Source organism: Bos indicus x Bos taurus, chromosome 22 (assembly GCF_003369695.1).
Source record: "Bos indicus x Bos taurus breed Angus x Brahman F1 hybrid chromosome 22, Bos_hybrid_MaternalHap_v2.0, whole genome shotgun sequence".
NCBI classification, from domain to species: Eukaryota; Metazoa; Chordata; class Mammalia; order Artiodactyla; family Bovidae; genus Bos; species Bos indicus x Bos taurus.
The window spans coordinates 26,799,330-26,826,315 of record NC_040097.1 but is presented as its reverse complement, the minus strand read 5'-3'; the positions used below and the strand labels follow the sequence as shown (position 1 = coordinate 26,826,315).

At 38.4% G+C, this 26,986-nt stretch overlaps 1 protein-coding gene across 1 annotated transcript in view; it reads left to right on the top strand.

Annotated features, from left to right (window-relative positions):
• SUCLG2 (succinate-CoA ligase GDP-forming beta subunit) overlaps nucleotides 1-26,986 on the top strand; it is a 275,323-nt gene that overhangs the window by 120,589 nt on the left and 127,748 nt on the right. Inside the window, exons 3-5 of the mRNA XM_027523664.1 lie at nucleotides 19,867-19,966; nucleotides 20,648-20,738; nucleotides 26,075-26,227. Of these exons, the coding sequence (XP_027379465.1) occupies nucleotides 19,867-19,966; nucleotides 20,648-20,738; nucleotides 26,075-26,227 (344 nt within the window). The remainder of the gene's footprint in view (nucleotides 1-19,866; nucleotides 19,967-20,647; nucleotides 20,739-26,074; nucleotides 26,228-26,986) is intronic.

Genomic DNA, 26,986 nt, shown 5'->3' with positions numbered 1-26,986 from the left:
TATGTTGAAAGATAAGGCTTTTGACAAAGATTATAAATAGTATCGCAATGGTTTTAAGATCCATAGAATCTTTTATTTTAATTTGTTAGGGAATTACTGGTGCAGTTTAGTACTTGAGAAGGTTTTACTCATTGAGTCAGACAGTTGAAGTGCTTGAGAAAAGAAAATGGATACATTCAGTTTATAAATTTAGTTTAAATGTTTAAGAAAAATTAAATATGTAAATGATACTGATTGCTGAGGAGCAATTTAGTATGTCCAACTTGAGTTGTTTGAACCTTAATCAAAGCCACCTTGAAAATAAATGTTAAATTTTTAAAGTAGTAGAATGTTAAGAAGTGGAAGTTGAACTCAAAGGCTTATAAAAATGAGTTTAAAAAAAAAACCTGTCACTTTAGTAAAGCAAATGTTTTATTTAAAATCACAGGTGGACTCTTGCAGCAAAGCCACCCTCAGTCTCCCAAAAACACTGACATGAAGAGCCTTCCACCCACAGTGGCTGTAACTGAAGATCTGTGGTGGACAGGACTGTGGTCCTGGCAGAGCCTGGTTGCCAAAGCTGATTTCTGGCGATACCCCCTGGGCCATGGAAAGATTGGGGGACTGTCAGACTTCAGAAGATGGGCAGCTGTCCTGGGCAGCAAACAACAGTCACATCCCCTTCTTGCTTGGGATGGAAAACTGTAAGAGGGAACGCATGGACTGGAAGTTATACCCCATAACACATCACTTAAAACTTTTGAACTCCATTCAGTGTTTTCTTCTGTAGAATGGGGACAGCTATTTTTAAATTTTGGAATTATTGGAGGTATTGAAGATAGTAGATGCAAAGCACCCATTATATTGCTTGCTGCCTAGCAGAGGCTCAAACAGCAATGACATTTGGTAGAGAAAACTGTGAAGGCTAATGGATTTATTTAGGGACTGTGTGAGACCAAATCAGAGGATGTAAGTCATCAAACCTATAGTAGGTCACATGCTTTAGTCACCTGCTGTATTGCCAGGTGTTGTTTAAAGTATTCACATGGATTGCACATTTGAATTAACCCAAGAGATTGACTGTTATCCTCTCTGTTTTACAAAGGGAAGTTTAGAGAAGTTAAGTAACTTTTAAGATTATGTACAACTAAGTAAAGGAGTTGAACTGTAGTTTGAATGCAAGGGAGTGAACTCTGGTGCACATGATGGCCTTTCTGTGTTATGTACATCTCTGTCTCCAGTAGCAGTGCCTCAGAGAAGGAAGGACCAGTGTTGCCTTTGACCTTATAGAATTTCTGCCTGACTTTTGTACCCCAACAACTCAGACTACTGTCTTTTTTAAAAAAGATAATAATGATAAGAAAAATACAGAAAAATACACTGACAGAGTAGACTTTGTTTTACTGCAAGATGACCAGGTATCAGTTCAGTTCAGTCGCTCAGTTGTGTCCAACTCTTTGTGACCCCATGGACCGCAGCACACCAGGCCTCCCTGTCCATCACCAACTCAAGGAGTTTACTTAAACTCATGTCTATTGTGTCGGTGATGCCATCCAGCCATCTCATCCTCTGTCATCCCCTTCTCCTCCCACCTTCAGTCTTTCCCAGCATCAGGGTCTTTTCAAATGAGTCAGTTCTTTGCATCAGGGGGCCAAAGTATTGGAATTTCAGCTTTAGCGTCAGTCCTTCCAATGAATATTCAGGACTGATCTCCTTTAGGATTGCCTGGTTGGATCTCCTTGCAGTCCAAGGGACTCTCAAGAGTCTTCTCCAACACCACAGTTCAAAAGTATTAATTCTTCGGTGCTCAGCTTTCTTAATAGTCCAACTCTCACATCCATACATGACTATAGGAAAAACCATAGCCTTAACTAGATGGACCTTTGTTGGCAAAGTAATGGTTCTCCTTTTTAATATGCTCTTGAGGTTTAATATGCTGTTGATCATGACTTTTCTTTCAAGGAGTAAGTGTCTTTTAATTACATTGCTGCGGTCACCATCTACAGTGATTTTGGAGCGCAATAAAATAGTCTGTCACTGTTTCCACTGTTTTCCCATCTATTTGCCATGAAGTGATAGGACCAGATGCCATGATCTTAATTTTCTGAATTTTGAGTTCTAAGCCAACTTTTTTACTCTCCTCTTTCACTTTCATCAAGAGGCTGTTTGATTTTTCTTCACTTTCTGCCATAGGGTGGTGTCATCTGCATATCTGAAGTTACTAATAATTTCTCTCAGCAATCTGGATTCCAGCTTGTGCTTCATCCAGCCCAGTGTTTCTCATAATGTACTCTGCATGTAAGTTAAATAAGCAGGTTGACAATATACAGCCTTGTTGTACTCCTTTCCCTATTTGGAAAGGTATAATACATCACAAAAACATTTGAGTGTGTAAACAGTTGAAAGGATTGTCCGTGAAGCTGTTAATCCTTGTGAGCTGCCTGATGGGCATAGCCTTTCCTTTGACGCAAAATGGGCAGTTTTTCTCATTGTTGCTCTTATTGGGTCATCACGTTTTCTTCTTTGTACTTGACTGACCCCAGAACTCATGGTCAGGGATTCTGGTCACATTGGAAGTGGTTGGCTTGCCTTCTCCCTGACCGTTATCACATCACACCCTCACAAGCTCATTCACTCCTGCAAACGTGAATGGGCAAGGGTAGTAGTAGGTCATGCTCAGATGGTGTTGGTGGATCTTCTCCTCTGGCCTGAGCCTGTACTCTGGAATTTACAGCTGTGTGATCTTAGACAAGGGATTTTATTTCTCTGAGTTCCAGTGTCCTGATATTCTGGAATAGTATCTTATGCAGAGAACTAATGTGAAGATTAAATGAGATGAAGTGTATTAAGTCCTTTGAATAATTCTTGGTAGACAGTCAGTGCTGAGAATTTGATGTCTTTAAGACATGTACAACAGCTTCGACCACCATAGTAACAATAATCACAATAGCAGTAATAACACTGAAGGACAGAGGGCCATGTGTCCTGCCACTGATGTACAAAACGCCAGCCAAACTCCGTGTCTAGCTTGCTTCCAGCTCATTTTCCCTCCCCTGCAGGCTGCCACAGGGTTGGAACGGACCCAGCATCAATGCTAGGGGAGGGATGTGCTGTGCTGGTACAAGCCTCAGCGTGCTAATGAGGCCTGAAGTTGAGCAACTCCAGATGGAGTCAAGCGACATGTTCTCTGCCAGGAAATGTGGTAGCTAGGCCAGGGCTACTCATTCCAGGCAACAGTCATGGATATCAAAAAGCAAAAAGTAAGGAAACATGCAGGCATTGGAACTAAACAAACTATCCAAATGTAAATAAAAACACAGTGTGCATTTGTGGCAGGGAAATCCTATCTGGGATCCAGAGATGGTTTTCTTACAACAGCAGTAGTCCATCTGGGAGGGGACAGGGAAGCGCTAAATGTCTGTAAATGTGAACTTCTTTTGAACGTATCTGACCTTTCGAAGCTTGATTTGAGCTAGTATGTTCTCATCAACCATGAGTACATTTTATCGATCATTTCTGAATGATTGGAAAAATAGACATTGGTATCTTAACACTTATAAAAGTTGGTAAGACTAGATTTCTTACTTACTATGAAGCATTTTTGCCCAATGTATAGCATATTCATCTTTATCATCATCATCTATTACTTATTTGAAACTTTAAGATGTGAATGTAAGTGAGAAGGTAAGTCAGATATTGTGTTAAATAAGTAACTTAACATACCTTATATACTCCCCCCCACCCCCTGCTCCCACACAGTGCCAACTTCCTAGCATTTAATACTCATAGAAACCCTCACAGGTAAGGGCTACATTTATGAACTTCGTTTCTGAACTTGAACTTGAGGTTCTGTTTTCTTCAGCCAAGATCACTCAGTTCGCTGGTGAGGAAAAAGGCCCGAGTTGTGATCCAAGGCTGTCTGATCAGTGACTCATTAACTTACCCATGTACTCTGATCATCTCCAACATGTTTTCTTCTTTGGATGGGGCTTAAGACGGTTGGTAGATTAAGTACATAGAAAGAAGATGCTCTAATTTTCCACACATACATCTGAAGGGCACTTCAAGAGGGCACTTGACCCCTGTATGTAGCCCTTAAGGAAACTGGTGACTTGAGACCCAGTGACTTATCCTGAATGTCACAGGGATGAATCTTCATGTTTCTTGCATGGATCCGATACAATTAATTCTGGAAAGCACAGATGTGTGAGTCTCTAGGCCCTGGAAGATTAGTTGCTGCATTGAGAAGTGGCTGAGTCTTGCCTTCATCCTCAATTCCAAGCCCATACTGCTTATGAAGTGAAGAAAGGGTGCTAAGCCCAGTAAAGCTGAATGGCAGCATTCTGTGTACATCTCAGGCACCAGTGTAATCTAATGTGTGATAAGTGTGTTTTAAAATGAACTATTATTTCCCCCTATTTACAGAAATAATACATGTTCTTTGTAGCATATCTGTGTCAAAAAGAAGAAAAAAATTACTGGTAATCTCCCCCTCTCCAAATCATCAGTTAATAGTTTCGTATATTTTCTTTGTAGCATATCTGTAGTCAAAAACAAGAAAAAAATTACTGGTAATCTCCCACTCTACAAATAATCAGTTAATAGTTTGGTATTATTACCTATATATATATATATATATATATATTTATTTATTTATTGCAAAAGCTTTATGCCTCTTACCCCCCACCCTACTTAGCAATAATATTATTGTTCTTACTAGGTCACATAAATATATATTTTATTTAAATCTGAAAATAATTTTCCTCTTATTATAAAAGGCATAAGCAGTCATTGTGAAAAGTATAGGTAATATGACTATAAAGAAGGAAATAAAAATCATTTGAAACTTGACCCCACAGAGATAACTGTTGATATAGACTTCCTGTTATTTAAGACTTTTTTTTTTAAAAAAGCATTTTAATATGTATTTTTCACAGTTTGCAAATGAGTAATGTATTCTAGGTTATAACATAGATGTGTTTTGCCTTTTCTCTTCTAAATACTTTCTAGTGGTTTTCTTTCAAAAACCTTGGATGCTTAGGGAAAGTCTTAAATCCCAATATGTTAAGCTTCAGGCAGTGACAGTGACAGTGACATTGATGGCCTAGAAAAGCTTTGGGTTGAAGATAGTCCTTTTCATCACTCCATCACTTAAGCATCAGACCAAGGCTTGAAACATCATCCTGACTTTTCTCGAGGTTGCAAGAATACCCAGGAGAATTCACTTCTCTTTTCAAAATGAAATAACCACTCCAAAATACCAGGGCACACATGGTGCAAGCAAACACCTTTGGTGCAGCTATTGTTGGAAGTGTCCCTGACCTTCCAAAATATCAGTGCTGGAAAAGTTCATGTTTTAAAATAATTAATTGTTTTCAAAAAGTTCTATATGTTCGTGGTAAAAAACAAACAGAAAAAAACACCCTCTCGAAATCAGTGCTTTGCATGCTACTAACTCTGACTAGGAATGTTTCAAGTAGAATTCTGATTGGCATGTGGTGAGGTGGGCATTGTGGAACTGATTGCTTTTTATACTCCCTGAATAGTCCAATACCTGTTGGTGGCCTGTTGTAGGCCAGACATGGATCTTTGTGCTGAGGTGTAAGAATGTAACATTTTGTTATATTTCAAAGAAAATTCAGTAAGAGACTTAACATCCCCATTGGCAGTGCTGCTCTATTTTGATATTTTGTCCCAAGGACACTCTTGTAATATGCTCTCATAAATAACAGTATAGTTCCTGATTGGGAAACAGTATATTTCCTGATTGAGTCACATAGGTAGATGAATTTGTCAAAATCTATGGAATAGTACATTTCAGATTTGGGCATTTGACTGTGGAAATTTTATCTCTTGGCAAAAAGGAACTGTAAACAAGTATCAGCTTTACTTACTGATAGCTCTGCTGAGGGGAACTGCATTGATGCCTGCAACTTACTTTGAAATGCTTCAAAAAATAAGATGAACTGTGATAGATGGAGAGATTTGGAATAAAGCAAATGTAGTTAAATGTTAGCAGCTAAAGAATTCAAGTGGTGAGTATGTAGATGTTTACTTGTAGTTCAACTTTATTTTAAAATGTGATTGGTAATTTTAATAACAAAATGTTTGTGGGGAAAAACCCTATAACAAGGCTCTATGTGGAAGAGCTAAAGCACAGTCTATAGAATTATTTTTCTTGCTGAAACATTCTGACTCTGCTTCTTACTGGCTGTGTGACTCCAGTTAATTCAGCCTCGGTGAAGTTGTTCAATGTGAGTAATGAATCCATTTAGCACAAATCTTACTCTACAGTAAACACCTGATAAATACTGTGATGATAATTCCACAGTGCAAAAGAAGTGGTGATTATAAACGAATGACCTTATGCTGAGGGCCCACTATGTGTCTGGCACTCTCGCTTGGTGTCGTTTCCAGAGGAATGAGGCCGTCTCATTCTGAATCACGATGTGTGTAGCAACAAACACTAGAGGAGCATGACTGGGCAAACTGAGCATGGCTTCACTAAGTGTGACACAGCCCCTCCCCAGCTCTGTGGCTCCCCTTCAGTGTGGCATCTGCTGTGAACTAGAAGGCTCTTCAGAGGAAAGGTAGCATCTGCTTTGTTAGACTTTGTAGCATTCCCGAATTGACGTTGACTTAATTCATCACAAAAATTGCTCCCTTTGTGTACGGCCAAGGCATTCTATTTTGAGGTGGTCATGTTTTAGCTTTATGGACAGATACTTTGGAAATTCATCTAGGGTGGCACGATCTCCTTTCGTTCCCACAGTGGAATCATGTTTATGCATTATGACAGCCTGTTCCAAACTCCTGCTGGGAGGCAAAGATAAAGGGTCAGGGACCTGGAAAAAGCTGCAGCTGGATTTAGGAGCATCAGCAGTGGGAGATGAAAGGAATAGTTCAGGTAATTCTGTGGATGTGCTGTTTATTTCCAAGTGTCTAATATCATACTCCTGAAAATTAAGGTAAAAAACAGTAAAACAAAAAACCCCAAAACTGCCATGGTGAGGGAGAGTGGGGTAATAGAACAAATGTTGGCTACATTTTGAACAAATGTTGGCTACATTTGAAGGAGGAATAGACTTATTCTGCTAACTTTCCAGCTGCTGTAATGAAATCTGAATCTTGATCTAAATGTCTCCTAATGATTGGGATTCCAGAGGGTATCCTCTCGTATAGGACTGCTTGGTGGGTGAAACCAAGTGTGAAACAGGATTTGATTTGTCTGCCATGCTAATACCATTGGAGAACTACTTAAAATCTGCCAGAATTTTCTTTTACCACATCTTGATCCCAGCTCTTTTACCACATACCGATGCCGGTGTTTTACTGTGTTTTGGGCTTTACAGTTCCAAACTCAACTCAAAAGACTGTGTTAGCTCTTTTCCCCAAGAAGTAAAATGCACATCAGCTTGTTAATTCTTTACTTTCTTCTATTTTAAATTGGAGGATAATTGCTTTACAGTTTGTTGTAGTCTTTGTTGTTGTCCATCCATGCAAATCAGTCATAATGATATGTATATGCTGCTAAGTCGCTTCAGTCATGTGTGTGTGTGTGTGTGTGTGTGTATAAAATCCCCTCCCTTTTGAGCCATCCACCACATTCCATCCCTCTTTATTGTCTTGTTTGTAATACTTGGCCTGGATCATTATGATATGAATTCTTATTCAAACCAGGCATTTTTTTTCTTTAATGATTCAAGAAGTTCCAGAAGAGACCATCCTAATTTGAATGCTTCAATGATCATCAGAAAGGTTGTTCTGAAGACAGTCTAAGAAAGTAGTTTCTGGCTCTTTGGCTTCTGAGGTCAGGTATAGGTCATGTTAGTGATGAGTACATCAATTCTGAGGAATTTAAGTGCATTAAACCTTTTGGGGCAGTGGTTCTGAGGAAGGTGTGATGGGAGGTGAAATTTACAGTTAGTCCTTATCTTCTGGCTGTTAAACTATTGAAACTGAAGTTAGTTATCTTTAGATATAATTGAACATGCACTTACATAACTTGGAAATAATACAGGGAAAAATCAAAGGAGGAAGGAAGGATGGGGAAGAATAAGGAAGAAGAGGGAAACACAGAAAGGAAGGAAGAAAACTAAAGAAAGCTGGCATCGCAGGAAGAAGTAATTATTTCTCAGGTCTCAAAAGCCAGCCAAATATAAACTCCTCCCAGTTTGGGGTAATTGCTTGATTTCATCCTGTAGGATGCAGTCTAAAGTCTTCCCTGTGTTTAACATTCTAACATTCAAGCAATAGATTTATATTTCAGACACAATGAATGGATCAGGACAGGCAATAAAAGAGTAAGACATTGCAATTTAAAACTCAATGCAATTTGAAAGCTACATAACAAATTATGCTGGACCACAGTAGATGTATATATCATGGGAAAGTGGTTCTGAGGTTTTTCATCTCTCTTGGGTGTGGGTCATCCCCTGTTTCTGCTTAACTCCAGAGTGCCATCCAGTACTTGAGCACTTTAAAATGGAAAATAAACCCCTACTGAGTTCCTTTTTATAGCAACATCACCAACCCAGTGTTTGGAATTCTATATCTCTGGCATTTAGGATGGTTGCACATTTTAAGTCTGGAATATGTGTTTATTTGCAGGTTAGGAGGGGGTAGACATATACTTAACTCTTGCTATCATTAAATAGCTGCTTAGTTTGAATCTCACTGACCCCTTGGAAGCTTTCACAACCCTCTTTGAAAGTATGCTTGATTGGGGCTTTTTAAAAACCACCATGATAAAATTAGTAGAGATCTTAAAAGCACTTAGGACAAAATAACTAAATTTAACAAAGATAATATATGTGTTTTTTCACTTACATGCTTTTCTTGAATATGGAGAAATAAACTTTAATATGTAGAGTTTTTCTGAAGATCTGAAATAAGAAATTTGAGTGCTGAATCCTTGGCATGCTTGACTGGTTTATTTGAAGCAGTGCTATAGTGGTTTCTAATTTAAATAGGTAATTGCAACAGCCAAGTAAGTATAGCAGCGTAGCCTTTCTTAGCTATTTACCCGTTGGTATCTTCACGCCCTAGCTTATCTGCCTAGAAAACTCAAAGCTCTTCTCTCCATGGTTCTTCTGTTCTGTCTCCTGCCCTGTTTAACTTGACACTGTTTCCCCTTTTCATTGTCCTTAATTCTTGCTGTTTATGAAAGCATTCATATTTTTCAGTAATTCTTTGTTTGTATCTCTTTCCTTCAGTAGATTTTAGGTTTCTGAAAGGCAGTGACTATGACTTTTTAAAATCTTTGTATTCCCTTAGGTGCTCAATAGATGTCTTAGAAAGGCAAAACATTTTTCTTTTGCTGTCAGTTTTCTTGCCTGACACTTTAGGAGGTCACGTTGTAAGATTATGAGCCATGTTTCTTGAAGGTGTTTTCTGGAGGCCAGCTCAAATATGGACATCCCTGACTCCACAGAGAAAAACTATACAGGCTCATACAGAAAGGAACATTTAAATATTCAAGACAAACCACTATAAATGACTGACTATATTTATCTCACGTTTTTAAAGTCTCAGTTTTATTTTTTTATGACAGCCCACGATAATTGCAAAAAATTTTCATCAGTACTGAAAGGTACCAATAATACTCTTCCTTACCTCCTTAAGATAACCTTAGTTAATAATTTGATTATTGTCCATTTAGATTTCATTATGACTGTATAACTATTCACAAAAGTGAATATTTATTTTTAAATATTGTTAGCTCAGTTTAAAGCTTATAGTGTCTGTGGACATTTCCCTGTTTTTGCATAAAGATTTACTTAAATCATGTTGTTGTTTAGTCACTAAGTCAGTCTGACTCTTTGCGACTCCATGGACTATAGCCTGCCAAGTTCCTCTGTCCATGGAATTATCCAGGCAAGAAAACTGGAGTGGGTTGCCATTTCCTACTCCAGGCAAGAAAACTGGAGTGGGTTGCCATTTCCTGCTCCAGGGGATCTTCCCAACCCAGAGATCGAACCCACAACTCCTGCTTGGCAGGTGGATTCTTTACCACTGAGCCACCAGGGGTCCTAATAAATATATATAGCATTTGTATTATTTCATCATGTGGATATGTACAATTTGTTTTTCCAATCCCACGTGTTCAAATACTGATGGGCATTTTGGTTGTTTTCACTGTTTCCCTTTTATAGTTACATTGCAGTGAAAATTCTTATTTCTGTAGTCGATTTTCACAGAATTGGGATTGCTCTACCAAAGGGTGTTCTGTGCATATTGGACAGATGGACCTCCTAATTGTCTTAGAACATTCCAGGTTTCTTTACCATCATGAATTTTTCAGAGGCATAGAACAGATGCCCAGTACTATTCCTTGATTTGCATTGGACTTGGGGGTCTGTGAAAAGGATTTTGAATGTATTCTCCAAGTTGAAAATCAGGGCCTGTCTGGAGAAGGGGTCTTGAAAGAGCGGAGCGGCTTAGAAAAGTGCAGGGTTCTTGTGAGATCTCTGTAAGGAAAGGGAATGGCTCCTAGGGCACAGGATTGTCAGGTTTGATTGATCCTGGTCTCCCCTGGAGACTGTGACCTCTGCGACCGAGATTATGCTGAAAAGGAAAAAGCTGTCTCACCAGGGGCTCCACCACTCTGCTTGAGAAGTTCCCCAGAGGGGACCCACCTGTGAAAAGCTGGGGGATCTTTCTTGAGTAGGGGAAATTGGTGGCAGTGTGGCCAGTAGACCATGGGCAGCAGAATGAGAACAGCAAACAAGCAGTGGGGCTGATTCTGGACAGTAGCGCTTGAGACCATCTCTCACCAAGTGGAGAGCCAGATAGAGGAATAGATTTAAATAAGAGAAGATAGTGAACAGACAAAATTTCTAATCATGAAAGTGAAAAATCTCAGAATACTAGTAGTGTTGCTCTGAAAGTGAAGGAAACATTTTTTAATGTGGATGCAGCCAGGCAATGTATATGTTACATACATTTTAAATGTTATAGTCTTTCCACTTGGCTCTGAAAATAAAACCTTTGTGAGTTTATCTTTCCATATCAATTCTAGGCATTGCCACCTTTTCCTCCCTGTTCATCACTGGTTCAGATCAACAAGAGATACCTTTATATGTATGTATTATCAAGTAGCTTCCAGTTGTCTGCCTCTGAAGCTGGGATATACTCTTGCCCGGGATAGGTTCTCCAAAAACTGTCAAAAATGTTAGTTCTGAACCTGCCAACAGTCATGGTCTTTGCCTTGTGATGCCTTTATTATTAGCTCTGGTGATTTATACTGTGTCAGCTTGGTTAAGGTGGAGCTCTGTCTCGCAGAATCTCCTTCCCTGTATAATTCAGATTAGAATTGGCTAGATATGGGATTGCACAGAATTTGGAATGCAGCTGTTACACTGTGATACAGTGATGGGCAGATGTAGACATGCTGGCAAGAGGGTCCAACCTGTCTTTGCTGTTCTCTGCTCCATGTCTAGCAATTTTTCTCAATTGCTGTCCTTGCTGATCAACATGAACACAAACCCACTTGACAAGTCCCATACCCTTCTCTATGAATCTTGGATATGCCGTTTTTTCTCTGATTGGCTGGTTGGTGACTCTTGTGATCCTTCAACTTCCACTTTCACATCTTCCCTTTGTCAGTATCTTTTACAAATTCAGCTTTAATTCCTATAATAAATCTCTTATCCATAACTCACGGTGGTTCTGCTTCCCTAATTGAACCTTGACTGAATGTATCTTTGCCTTAAAAGTCAGGGAAAAAATGATTTTTTTGATAGCTAGTTTTCTTTTATCATTCTTTCCTTTCAAATGTACCACAAAACATTGTAGAAATGCTATTGATGTTCATAAATGCTTTTCGTCATCTGTGACTATTTCCAGGATATGTTGAAGGTACAAATGTTACACAGGTATTTTTATTACTAGTGTATATATTAATCCATACTATAATCTACATAGAGATTTCTTCTGGAGATTTCTTTTTCTGAAGAAACTTGTTTGTTCTGAAAGATTGTTTTTTTTTCACAAGTGGTTTCAGTTGCAGAAGGTTTGTTTAATGTCCTGTGGTTTCAGTCTTAGAGTATTAGACTTTTTTTTTTTGGCTTAAATAAGGTGCTTAAATAAGGTCATGTTAATTTTGCCATCAGTGACAGGAAGTTCTATCCTTAACCTTTCTTTTAGAAACATATCTTTTAATCTAGTAGGCAAAATGAAAGATTGGTTTATAAGTGTTAAGGGATAGAAAAGGTAAGATAACAACTGAATAGAGCCTTTCTGGAGGTAATTTTTATCTACCTTTGAAATTTTTATCACAAATGGAGTATGTATTAATGGTTGTGAAAACAATTAACAGCACCAGTGACAAGGTCAGAAGAATAGGCTAATTTATCATGATAGATTTTAATGAAGCCTATAATGTAGTATTATATATACAGTATTTTTAAGAGTATGGCAGTTTGAAAAAAAACAATGATTTATCAAACTAATTTAGGGATTGTTCGTGTGTGTATATGTGTGTGTGTGTGTGTGTGTGTGTGTGCTCAGTTGTTTCTGGATCTTTGCAACTCCATGGACTGTAGCCCGCCAGGCTCCTCGCTCCATGGACTTCTCCAAGCAAGAATACAGGAGTGGGTAGCTGTTTTCCCCTCCAGGAGATCTTCCAGACTTGGGGATCATACCTGTGTCTCTTGCACCTCCAGTCGGATTCTTTTACCACTGTGCCACCTGGGAAGCCCAGTTTTATAGGAACTCAAATTAAAATGATTCCCTTGAAAGTAAAACTGTTTTGTGTTAAGATAATATTATCGTCTCCTTTATAATCAATAAACTGTTCAAGTGAGCATTATCATGCCTCCACAGTGTCCAAATGTGGGAATTATTTTAGATAATGTGAAGTTAATTGACTATCATATTCAATGGGAAATTAAGATTTAGAACTTATATAAAAAAGCCTTATCAGTGAAGAATGTTTTAATGTAAAATAATCTCCCCCTGGAAAACTTCCTGTTTGTATCATAAAATCCCTGTACTGGAGAGTCTTATTTTCATCTTTTGCTTCTATTTGTAAATCACTGCTGTAAGTACATGTAATTTAAGTCTTTGATGTAACTTAAGCTAAGTAGCATACTGATACAGAGTCAAGTATCTCCAATTCTGTTTCAGTCTAGGTATGTGACCAATGGTGAAATGACTTACTCCGACATCTCATATGTTTAAAATTCTCTATCCCAGTGTTTGTGAGCCCTTGTCAGAGTTATTGAAAGTTGAAATAGTTGTTCTGTCTCAGAATCAGTGTTCTTCACAGCGAGTGACCTAGTCACAATCAAAGGAAATAGGTAAGTCAGTCTGTAGGAGATATTACAGTAATGATTGAAGATGGGTAATTCACCATCTTCAGGTTCAGGTTCTGGAGTTGTAACGAAAACTGGGATGTTAGGTCATTTCTTTTGGGAAATTCCACTTGAGTCTCCATTATCACCCTATAATTGTATGTTCTTTATTAAGATTCATCTTTTCATAGTATTTTTCAGCTCTTCTCTTGCCTCCCTCTCCCCTTTCTCCACGCCTTTCATTTGTAAATCTGAAATACATTTACTTTCTTCTGTTAAGAATTCTATCAGACCTCGTGAAAGGTGATCACTAGGCTCAAATTACACAATGCAGGTGTGCTGAAAACTAAATATTCCAATATTGCTTGTCAGTGAATCATGGAAATCATAGTTCCCCCCAAAGCTCCAGTGTTATTGACTCAAAATAGATGATCATGGCGGTAGTCATCTCGCTGTAGTATTGGCATGTAGAATAATACATTTTGTGTTTAGAAAGTATTATATTTTGAAAGAACAATGCTGAATAAAACCAGTTCAGTAATACAGATATTTGGTTCAATACCAAACTGTTTAAATAAGGACAGCTGAAAATAGCGTACTCTTACTGATATTCTTTGGAAGAAAAGTTATGACCAACCTAGATAGCGTATTGAAAAGCAGAGACATTACTTTGCCAACAAAGGTCCGTCTAGTCAAGGCTGTGGTTTTTCCTGTGGTCATGTATGGATGTGAGAGTTGGACTGTGAAGAAAACTGAGCGCCGAAGAATTGATGCTTTTGAACTGTGGTGTTGGAGAAGAGTCCCTTGGACTGCAAGGAGATCCAACCAGTCCATTCTAAAGGAGATCAGCCCTGGGTGTTCTTTGGAAGGAATGATGCTGAAGCTGAAACTCCAATACTTTGGCCACCTCACGTGAAGAGTTGACTCATTGGAAAAGACTCTGATGATGGGAGGGATTGGGGGCAGGAGGAAAAGGGGACAACAGAGGATGAGATGGCTGGATGGCATCACTGACTCGATGGACATGAGTTTGAGTGAACTCTGGGAGATGGTGAGGAACAGGGAGGCCTGGCGTGCTGCGATTCATGGGGTTGCTAAGAGTCGGACACGACTGAGCGACTGAACTGAACTGAACTGATATTCTTGGCTAACATTTCAGACGTTTACTGTGGCCCATTTGTGTTCTGGTTCTGAAGTATATTTTGTAAACATTATTTTGCATTAATATATTTTCAGAATCCCATCCCTGAAAAACAAAGTGAACTAGTTCTACAAAGCTTTTCTAATTAAAATGTTTCTTATTTATTCTATTTAGGCTTTGTTGTTGCTGTTCAGTCACTCAATAGTGTCCCACTCTTTGTGACCCCATGGACTGCAGCATGCCAGGCTTCTCTGTCCTTCACTATCTCCTGAAGTTTGCTCAGACTCATGTCCATGGAGTTGATGATGCCATCCAAATATCTCATCCTTCGTTGCCTCCTTCACCTCCTGCCCTCAATCTTTGTCAGTGTCAGGGTCTTTTCTAGTGAGTCAGCTCTTCGCATCACGTGGCCAAAGTATTGGCATTTCAGCTTCAACATCAGCCCTTCCAATGAATATTCAGGACTGATTTCCTTTAGGATGGACTGGTTGGATCTTCTTGCAGTCCAAGGGACTCTAAAGAGTCTTCTCCAACATCACAGTTCAAAAGCATCAATTCTTCGGCGCTCAGCTTTCTTTACAGTCCAACTCTCTCATCCATATATGACCACTGGAAAAACCACAACCTTGACTAGACGGACCTTTGTTGGCAAAGTAATGTCTCTGCTTTTTAATATGCTGTCTAGGCTGATCATAACTTCCCTTCCAAGGAGTAAGCGTCTTTTAGTTTCATGGCAGCAGTCAGCATCTGCAGTGATTTTGGAGCCCCAAAAAATAAAGTCAGCCACTGTTTCCACTGTTTCCCCATCCATCTGCCATGAAGTGATGGGACTGGATCTTAGTTTTCTGAATGTTGAGCTTTAAGCCAACTTTTTCACTCTCCTCTTTCACTTTCATCAAGAGGCTCTTTAGTTCTTCACTTTCTGCCATAACGATGATGTCATCTGCATATCTGAGGTTATTGATATTTCTCCCGGCAATCTGGATTCCAGCCTGTGCTTCCTCTAGCCCAGTGTTTCTCATTATGTACTCTGCATAGAAGTTAAATAATCAGGGTTACAATATATAGCCTTGATGTACTCCTTTTCCTATTTGGAACCAGTCTGTTGTTCCATGTCCAGTTCTAACTGTTGCTTCCTGACCTGCATACAGGTTAAGTTTATCAAATATGTCTCTTATAGTTCCCCTAATATATATATATATATATATATGAATTATAGTAAACCAGTTTCCATCAAACCCAGTAGAAACCTTGCCCTAAGCACTGTTCATTATTAGAAACTCACCAGGAAAGAAACAGAATAAAGTAGATGTATTGCATATTTAGGCTACTTTATGTAAGAGTATCATTTAAGAGTCGGGAATTCGGAGTTAAATGGCACCCCACTCCAGTACTTTTGCCTAGAAAATCCCGTGGACTAGGGTAGGCTGCAGTCCATGGGGTCGCTAGAGTCAGACACGACTGAGCGACTTCACTTTCACTTTTCACTTTCATGCATTGGAGAAGGAAATGGCAACCCACTCCAGTGTTCTTGCCTGGAGAATCCCAGGGATGGGAATCCTGGTGGGCTGCCATCTGTGGGGTCACACAGAGTCCGACACGACTGAATCGACTTAGCAGCAGCAGCAGCAGACTTCAGTTTTACCAGTAATATGGTTATTAATGTATAGATGCAATCCATATCTGGACAAAATCTATTGGAGGAGAGTTTTACCCACCTCTGTCTCTTTTTAGCTTTATATCCTATAATACAGTTAGATCATCTTGTGTATTCATGCAAAAATTGGATTTCCTCATTGAGATATCATTTATTTATTTGTTTATTTCTGGCTGTGCTGGGTCTTTGTTGCTACATGCAGGCGGTCTCGAGTTGCAGTGAGTAGGGACTACTCTTTCTTTGTAGCTTGTGGGCTTCAGTAGTTGTGCTACATGGGCTTAGTTGCTCTGTGGCATGTGGAATCAAACCCATGTGCCCTGCATTTGCAAGTGGATTCTTAACCACTGGACCACCAGGAAAGTCCCTGGAATATTCTTTTGTAATTCTCTTTGGAAACAGTGAGGTAATGTTAAAAAAAAAAAGGAAATTTGTATGAGTTTTTGGAGAAGTTAGATTTTTAAATAAAATGGAAACAGTGACATTAAGTATGAAACCACTTGGTAAATACTAAATGAAAAAGCCAGTTACTGTTCGGTAGAATCTAGTATCTTAATTTTCAACAGTTTGAGTAAATAATCACATGAATTAAATTACTTTATGTGAGTTTCCCGCAAGACAAGACAAACTTATTTTACTTCAGTTAGTGACATACTCGGAGAAGGCAATGGCACCCCACTCCAGTACTCTTGCCTGGAAAATCCCATGGACGGAGGAGCCTGGTAGCTGCAGTCCGTGGGATCTCTAGGAGTCGGACAGGACTGAGCGACTTCACTTTCACTTTTCACTTTCATGCATTGGAGAAGGAAATGGCAACCCACTCCAGTGTTCTTGCCTGGAGAATCCCAGGGACGGGGGAGCCTGGTGGGCTGCCGTCTCTGGAGTCGCACAGAGTCGGACACGACTGAAGCGACTTAGCAGCAGCAGCAGCAACAGTGACATACTATACTGCTTTTGGAGAAGGAAATGGCAACCCACTCCAGTATTTTTGCCTGGAGAATCCCAGGGACAGAGGAGCCTAGTGGGCTGCTGTCTATGGGGTCACACAGAGTTGGACACGACTGAAGTGACTTAGCAGCATACTGCTTTAGTAGCACTTGAGAACTAACCAGAAGAGGTGATTGTAATGAACTTATTTTTAGCCTGCGATATAAATTGCAGAAGATATACCTAGATTTGACAGTCTTTTTCTTTCCTTCTTTCTCCATGCCCCAGTATGTGTCTTCACAGTCTCCAAAGTGATTGCTTGGTCTACCAGCTAGGTGGCATGAAGTCCTTTATTAAGTGATCAATAATGATGTGAACAATTGACAACACTTTTATTGAGCTTACAACTGTTTCTCTGTCCTGATGGTTAGTGCCTAAAACTTAACTAATCAAGCCCATGTAATGTCAGTTAACATTGCCCATTTAGGTAGTCTGCATGGCTTTGAAGTTTTGTTGCTGGAAAGCTTGGAGAGGAAAGCATCTCTTTTTTCAGATTCATGAGGTTATAAAAAATGATAGTGGCAATGGAATGCTGGCTATTTTTAAAGAATTTGAAGAAAACGCAGTTAAAAGTTGAGTAAACAGCAGAAGTGTTTTTTCCACTTAATATCTTCAAAGGGAAATGGGAAATTTCCTTCTGAATTCCGCTTTTGCTGAATTGCTGAAAATAATTATGATACTATAATAGCTATAATATTTTGACTCTTTGTTTTAAATGTGCCAGACTTTGAGATGAGTGCTTTACCTACTTTCTTCACTTATTTTCACATCATTCTAACACTGTAAATTGTTATGAATATTTTATAGTTGGACATGTTACTTTTACCTTTCTGAATCTCATTCTCTTCTCAGTAAAGGAATAGGTAGAGTTGGAGATTTTAACTAAGTCTGTTTTACACCAAAGTTCTTATCTTACCACTGCTCCTACATGCAGTAGCCTAAATGCAAAATAAATTCATTTTACTTGGTTTCATTCCTAGTAAGGATTTGATAATGAGCAGTAACAATAACTTGGCTTCTACTCAATTTGATGGGAACCAGTTTATTCTAAGACATTGTTTGACTGATGTTGTGATGGTTCATATTCAGGGCAGAAACTATTGTCAGTGGTTATAGAAGGCAGCAAAGAAGGAGCTGTGTTTGCTTCTGAGAGAACGTGAACCTTGGTTTTTTGAATGTGAGCAAAAAAATGGAGATCAACCAATAAGATTATGAACCTTAACGATCTGATTACATCAGCTAGAGTGACTGTTTTACCCAGTGCCTTCATAGTGTCAAATCATTTCATAGCTCTCCCATTTCCTTCTTGAAAATACCTATGGCTCCTTCTCTTTGAACCTTTGCCTGCTTGCCTATGAGTAGTAGTAACAATGGTAGTACTGATTAAAATAGCCAACATTTACAGACCTTGCATGAATGGTGGCAGATTCCATTACTTTTTACCATTTCTGCTTGAATGAAAATAATCATTTTGGTTCTTCACGATATATAAAGATAGTAAAATGAATTAATTGATCATGATGTTATAGTCACATATATTTTCTTTTTTTGATGTGGTTTATTTTTTATTTATTTTTTTAATTTTATTTTATTTTTAAACTTTACAATATTGTATTAGTTTTGCCAAATATCAAAATGAATCCGCCACAGGTATACCCGCGTTCCGCATATATTTTCTAATTTAATTCTTGAAACAACGCTGAGTGTTGTTTCATAATTGAGTAAACAGAGTCTTAAAGACATTAAGTAACTTTTCCGTTGTCACACAACTGGGCAAAGGATGAAGCCTTGATTAAAACCTGGGTCTGCAATTTTAAACCTGGTGTGCCAAACCAGAAAACTGTTAGAGCCATATCGGAGATTGTCTGATTTCATTCTCTAATTTTAGATAAAACTGAGTCATATACAGGGAATGATAATTGTGGCTGGAGGGTGTGTACTATTTGGTTTATTAAACACATTTAATTTGTGGGTTGCCCTTTTTTTTTTTTTTCATTTTGTTGATTGGATAGGGGAGTATTCCTGTTGGCTGATGGTCCTTTCTCTATCACTGGGCTTCCTCACACACCCAGTTTTCCCACCAGGCCCATAAACATGTTTGAGTTTATGACTGGTCTCAAATGTCAGGAGTGGACCATTCACTCTTTCCTTGAGTGTTTTGACAAAGAGAGAGTCCACAGCCACTTTGCTCCGGGATATTCTGTTACCCTGCCAACACTGATAAAATACTGCTTTCTTTTAGTTTTAATCCATTTCTTCCTCCCTTACCCAACCTTACTGATACATAGAACAACTGGTCAGAAAACTGTTGGTTTCTAAGAAAACAGCTATTAAATCCTCCGTTTCCAACTTTTTTTTAAAACTTTCCTCCAAGTAAACCAGTCTTCCCTTTGACATCTCAGATGGCTGACAGGTAGTTAGCTCCTCTGACTGGCAGATTGGTGTCTCTGTCACATGGGAGTGTCATTACACAGTAGAATTAATACTTCCAGCCTGGATTTATTTAGCATCTTCTGACACTTAGAAGAACAAGGGAACACATGCCTTGTTCTCCCTTGGGATAGTTGAGAATTAGATTAAACTGGCAGGAAATATTTGAACTGGCAGGAAATATTTGAATGTCCTCAGTAAACAGACTCTGTATTTAGGTGTATCGATGTTTTTTGAAGTTCTTCATTGCCTTCATTTTCCAAGTTGTTTTGAGAGAGCATTTGCCAGTCACTTTTGGAAGTTATGTCATTACCACTTGGTGGTTGCTAAAAAAAAAAAGAATTTTAAATCAGCTACTAACTCTGGATTTTCTTTTGCAGATGCAAAAGAAATTGTTTTAAAAGCCCAGATCTTAGCTGGCGGAAGAGGAAAAGGTGTCTTCAGTAGCGGTTTGAAAGGAGGCGTTCATTTAACAAAAGAGTAAGCGTGGAGGTTTTAATTCCTTATCTTTGGACAAAGCAGTTATGGAAGATGCTGCTCATGATGGAAAGGAGCACTGAGAAAGGGAGTAGGAGCAGAAGGTCACAAATAAATGATGTAGACAACAGGTAGAGGGCTCTGCAGTGTCCCAGTTTTCCTTCTCCTGTAAAAGGATTTTTGTTCACTAATTGGTGAAAACTTGACACCCCTTCTGTTCTAGACAGTCAGTGAAAACACTTTCCTCTCCTATCCTGTCACATACCTTTCAGTGGTTTACTTTGATCCTTCCCCTTCCCTTTATCCCCATCTTTGGGCATTACTTCCCAAGTTGCCCACTATCTTACCTGTGCATTTCAGCATTGTCTCTCTACTATGACTGTAACTTATTTGGGAGAAGGGGAGAACAAACAAGCAAACTTGTTTTCATTTCCCTCCCCTCCTCTTCCTTCCTTCTACTCCCACTCATTCATTGATACATACTTTGCAACCAGGGAGCGTCTGCTACACTGCTAAGCACCTGGTATATAAACAGAAAGTACCATGCATTCTGTGAAGGTGGAAGGTGGGCCCAAGGCAGGGTGGATGTGGGGGTATAGTATGGACTGTGTCTTAAAATTGTTTTCAGTATAAACATTGACTTTCTTTTCTTTCTTCTCTCTCTTTTTTTCTCCTCTCTCTTAGCCCTAAAGTTGTGGGACAGCTGGCTAAACAGATGATTGGATATAATCTAGCAACAAAACAAACTCCAAAAGAAGGTGTGAAAGTTAAAAAGGTAATGTGAATGCTTTTGTCCATCTTCTGTGTATGTGTTAAAAAAAAAAATCATACTTCAGTTTTGACAGAATCTAATGAAGCAGTACACTTTGTCTGTGTCATTTTTTTTTTAACCTCACATAGTTTTTGGTGTAGTATGACTTTGAGGAGAGAGAAAAAAAGGATTCTAAATTAGTAGCTGTTTATTATCATCAGGATTTGGTAACAGTGGGTAATGATTGAAATAATAATTTTTTCTTTTAGAACACAGACACATTTTGTTTAAAGTCAAAAAGAACTTAACATGACAGTTCCTAGAATCAGTGAGGGACATTCTTTGCTTCCTCACAGCCCCACCCTCATCCAGTGTATCAGAATTCCTGTGCTTATTTTGGTGGTTTTTCTGTGTTCCCCTATAACTTATTTTGAGGTTATTACCATTTTGACTCACTGTTATTACTGGGAATATGTCATATTAGTGGGATCTTTTGGGACACCCAAGTGTGTACAGGGCACATACTTGTACACACACAGAAAATAAAGTCTAAAGCAAAGTGGCCCACCTCAGCCATGAAACTGTGACTGGTAGATCTGAGACAGAGCCTAACTTGCCCTCCTATTAGTCTGTTTAGCTTTGTTGAACTCCTCATTATGTATCGAGGCACCAGAACTGACTGCCTGATTTGCAGGATCTAGTGCAAAATGAAAATGTGAGATTCTTGTTCATATTTCAAGTTGGCTGCAGCAGAACATCAAATCGGAGACCAAGAATAGGACCCTCTGGCATGCAGGCCTGGATGACTGCACAGGTCACTCACTCTAGGCCTGGGAGCTACAGATGACTAGAAGGCCCCATCATGACATTGTAACAGCAGATTAGGGCCCAGCATTTTGGGGAGGCAACTGTCTGCTCCACAGACACAGAATCACATATGGATTATCACATGATAATCTCTTCCAGAGTGCCATTCTTCAGGCAGCTGAGGCAGTGTATTCCGTTTTTACACTTCAGAGGGAGTTGTCTGGAAAATTTTTGATATGACGGCCCCCAGAAATCACCAGCTTGGTCTTCTTAGCATACTTAGCTTACCAAGCACACTGCCTTGGTCCTGAAAAAGACACTGAGCTGGAGGGAGATGGGGATACTGGTGGGTCATTAGCCCCTTCCCTCTAAGAACACAGAGTCTTTCTGAAGGTTGAGGAAGTGCACAGACAAAACTGGCTCTGGTTATTTCCCTTTCCCAGTGCCTTGCAGCTAGATACAAGAACTGTTTACATCTTACAGTGGTTTTGAAGAATTATTTTTGTTCAGCTCAGCATCATACTTTTATTTTCCCCTTTAAACTGGTTATGAGCCTCTACCTATATAACTTGTTCAGAATTTGTTTATAGGGGATATTATTAGTGGTTTTGTTTGTAGGAATTTATTGTTTTTTATGGACACATGGAGTTTGAGATTAGAGTTTGTGATACCTTTAAAAAGCATATAAAATACACACAAGAAGATTCACACACACACACTATATATATGAATAAAATTAGTTCATAGATAGGTTCCTGAAATCCTGGGGATAAGTGCATTCTTGTAAATAGAATTATTGCCAAGAAATGACCAGAGTGGTATAGTTTTAAGTATTTTTTCCCCTGATTGCAAAAATTATTAACATGAGAAAAATTCCGATAGTACAGAAATATAAAAATTAGAGAATAAAATTTTCTTCTATTCTCACCTTCTAGAAATAATTGTTAAATATGGTTTCTGTCCTTTTCCCATGTAAAATACGTATTACCACATACTTGAAATAGTAACATTATATATACTTTAAGGAACCTGCATTTTTTTTAACTTTTTAAAAAACATTTTTATTGAGGTATAATTTGCATACCATAAAATTAACTCATTTAAAATGTACAACTTCAGTAGTTTTAATAAATTTATGGAGTTGACAGCTATTACCACAATCAAGTTTTTGAGTGTTTCCATCGACCAACCCCAAAATCTCCCATCCATTTGCAGACAATTCCTATGCCTACTTCCAGCCTGGGGAAACACTAATCCAGTGTGTCTATATTGATTTTCTCTTTAATATGATATAATTCATATACCATAGAATTCATTCATGTAAAATGTGCAATTAAACAGTTTTTAGTATATTCTTGGGTTATGCAACCATCACCACTATCCAATACCAGAACACTTTCATCACCCTGAAAAAGAAACCCATACCCATTGGAAGTCATTCTCCATTGTCTTTCCACCCCTTGGAAACTATGAAGCTATTGCCTATATTCATAGATTTGCCTATTCTGGATATTTCATATCAATGGAATGTTTCAAGCCTTTTTTGTCTGGCTACCTTCACTTAGCATATTTTCAAGGTTCATCCATGTTGTAGCATATATCAGTACTTCATATATTTTTATGGTTGAATAATACAGCTTTGTATGACTATAACACATTTGGTTTATTCATTCATCAGTTGATGAACAATTAATTGTATTGTTACCACTTTTGAGCAAGCATGAACTTTTGTGTATGCATTTTTGTGTGAACATTGATTTGTGTTTTCATTCTTCCTGAGTAGAGCTTTGGGGGTGAAGTTCCTGGGTTAAACGGTAATTCTATGCTTAAGTTTTCCTGGAACCATCAAAATGTCTTCCAAAGTTACTGTGCCATTTTACATTCTGACCAGCAGTGTAGGTTTAGTCTGTCAGTTGTGTCCAGCTCTTGCGACATCGTGAACTAAGCCCAACAGGCTCCTCTGTCTGTGGGATTTCCCAGGCAAGAATATTGGAGTGGGTTGCCATTTCCTTCTCCATGCATTTGTAATTTATAGAATCTTGGACATCAATCAGAAGTCCCCAGATGATAGACACTTTAGGTCTTAGTTTGTTTAAGAAGCTATTTAAGCACATTACATACATCTGTTCATGTTGGGGTTTTTTTTTCCTAAATCTGTGTTTGTAGTGTTTTCCTTGGATAGTAATAGGGGAGGTGAGGCAGTGCTCTACACACGTGCTCCATGGCTCACTATCAGTAATGGTTCCTGTTCCGCAGAGAGTAACTGAGTACCCTGTTAATCTTATCTAATTGTTGTTCTGTTACAAATAGTTTGTGCACCGGCTCTCATCCACATACTGTAGTCTGAATAGCATGATATATAAAAAATGAAACCAAATGAACAGACAGTAAGAAACATGAAAAACAGATTCATTGTTCAAGAGTAAAGTACATTAAAAAGATTCTCCATACTGAAAGACTCCACGAAAAGGCTGTGTTGATACAGTTTCTATCCATCACAGATAAAGATGGTTGAAATGTGTTTAACTGAGCTTCTCATGACATGAGAGTTCACAGAGTCCATTTAAGTTCTCTCTGTCACAATTCCTAAAGGATTTCAACATCCTGGGTCATATAAAAGGCATCTCAATGTCAGAAAATTTGTTTGTATATAAAAGTCCATGAATTATCTATTAAAAATCATCATTTTCTTGGGAATGTTTTCTTAAAGAGTGATGGGCTATTTCTACCAAGGAAGAGCTGTTTGAGACAGCAGCTGGTCTTTACAAATAGAAATTTGATAGAATACAGAGCACATCTGTCAACACTTGAGAAAATTAAGAATAGGACACTTGAATGACACTTAGCCTAAAACTTATAACACTGTGTTTTTGTTACAGTAACTACTGAAAGTTGTTAAATCTGGTTCACTAGAATAGCTGTGTATTAGAAAGTGAGCTTGAAATAAAAATTGCTCTATGAAAATCCTAACACCATGTGCCAAGAAATATTTCTTACAAACTCATGAGCTACCATTTATGATAGAAAAATCACTATGAAGCCCCTTCTAAGGTACTCTATTTTTAACCAGTCATAAATTCTATAGAGGTGTGAAAAGAAGGAGTTAATTGTATTCATTACATTATAGCTTTCTAGGTCATCATATATTTATCCCACTTCATGTGACTTAAAACTTAGTGCTTTTGTGGCTTCTAGGGAGCTAAACTCTATTATTATTTAATCAATATCATTTTTGGTGAAACATATTACTGAATTCCTTTTTTGGAAAAGCAGTGTATGTGATTTTATTATTTTTACTTCTAGTGCTGATTCTTTATAGATGTTCTTATTTTCTTTTAAAAAGCATCCAAGACATTTTTTACTATTTTTGTTGGTAGTGTAAGTTGGTCTAGCATCTCTCTCCAAGGAAATTTGATGTACTTATCAAAATTTTAAATATGAAGAATCTATTATAAAACCTAGCCATTTTATCTTTATATCCCTTGACCAGGGGTATACTAAAACAATGGAGCAAAGCTACACATACAGAAAGAATCACTGAGGTAGCATTTTTAGAAACACAAGTCTACATAAATGTCTGTCAGCCAGGACAAGATCAAATAAATATTGACATATAAATATTATGTAGTCACAATGAAGAGAGAAGACCTTGTACAATCTAAGTTATAGTATTAAGATAGCAAACAAGAAGAAAGAAAAGCATTCAAGCATGCGTAATATTTATCCATGTGCAAGATGATTCCATGTTGGTAATGCATAGGGAAGAGGTAAAAATTAGTAGTGGATTTTCCTGGCAGGGCTGCTTTGTGCCTTTGTTAAGGTTGTGCAGAGTACAAAGGACCTGGCTGGAGCATGCGTGGAGAAGGAAACCCATCTGTCCAGGAAACTGCCCTGGAATGTGACTACATCCTCATAGAGAAAGGGATGTTTTTTTTTCTGATCATCACAAAGGTTCTGCTGGGGCCCAAGGGGTATGTATGTGCAGGAGGGGACTGCTTTCACTGTCCCCTCTATATACTTTTAGTATCGTCAGCATTTATTTTCAAACAAGCAAATATTATGTTTGTAATTTAAGAGAAAGTATAAATTGAAATAAAAATACAGTGATCCAAGAGACAGAAGTATCCAAACATAGGAAGCATCAGACACACCATAAAAAGAACCCTTCTTTGGCAAGCAAACTTGGTTTCCCACCAGTGCAATCTGAGAAGAATCAGTGTAGTAATATATATGTACTGCTAATGCCTCAAATTAAAACAACATCTGCTTCCCTGGAGTTTTTCTCAAGTGTCAGGGTTTCTGAAGAAGAAAAGGAAGATTAAAGTGGGAAGGTTCCTTGAGGCAAACTGAATACCTGTCACTTGAAAAGTTAACAGGATCAATTAAGGAGGTGAAAATGGGCACTGTGCACCATGAGAGCAGAACTCTCAAATCTCCCTGGGTTTAAAGAGCCTGAAAATAAAGCTGTTTGATTTGTGTAGCAAGTTTGTATAGATTTCCAAGTGGAAATCAGCTCGATGCTGACTTAATTGACTTTCCTGCTAATGTGGTAGGTGATGGTTGCTGAAGCCCTGGACATTTCCAGGGAAACCTACTTGGCCATTCTGATGGACCGGTCCTGCAATGGCCCTGTGCTGGTGGGCAGCCCTCAGGGGGGCGTTGACATTGAAGAGGTGGCAGCTTCGAATCCAGAACTTATTTTTAAGGTATGTTTAGATTCCTGACTATGTTCTGTTTATTGTTTCTGTACATGCTGTTAAACACTGAATGTGAGCCTGATTTCTGAGCCTGGTGTACTGTTTCTGGGATTTAAGGCATGAAGATATTGAGTCCTTTTTCATACTGGATGTCCAGTAAGAAAAGGTTGGGTAGATCAAAATACGTGCTTTTCAAGATCTTTTCTGTGCCCTTCTTTTCCCTTCATTCTTTCCTCCTTCTAGCCTTTTCTTTCTCTCTAGTTTCTTTCCATCCAACTTGCCACAAGAATTAACCAATGGCAGAGGAATGTGAAATTTCCATTTCCTTTTGGTTAACTCTACCTCATTTATAAATATGACCCAGAAATTGTCTCCTCGAAATAGATGTGAACTAGAAACTGCCTTGATGTCTTTCAGTACTGGTAATAAAGCGACTTAGCACAGTGCAAAGTAGAATTTTTCTAAGGCCCAGATTCTGTTTGTTTATCCTTTAAATCTTGTGTGTGTTGTTTGTTGTTGTTGTTGGGGTTGTCCTTTTTTTTTTTAAGATGTTAAGATTAGTTTCTAGTCAAAGAGACCTGGGGTCAAATCCTAACTAGCCAATAAGTTTCTCAGTTTTTTGAATCAGTAAATGAAAATGGGGATATTCCCTCCCTATAGAATTGTGAAGATTAAATTAGATAATATATGCAAAGTGCTTCTCAACCTACCTCAGCTATAAGAAGAAAATCCTAAGGTCTTTGGAACTATAACCCTAGCTTTTAATTC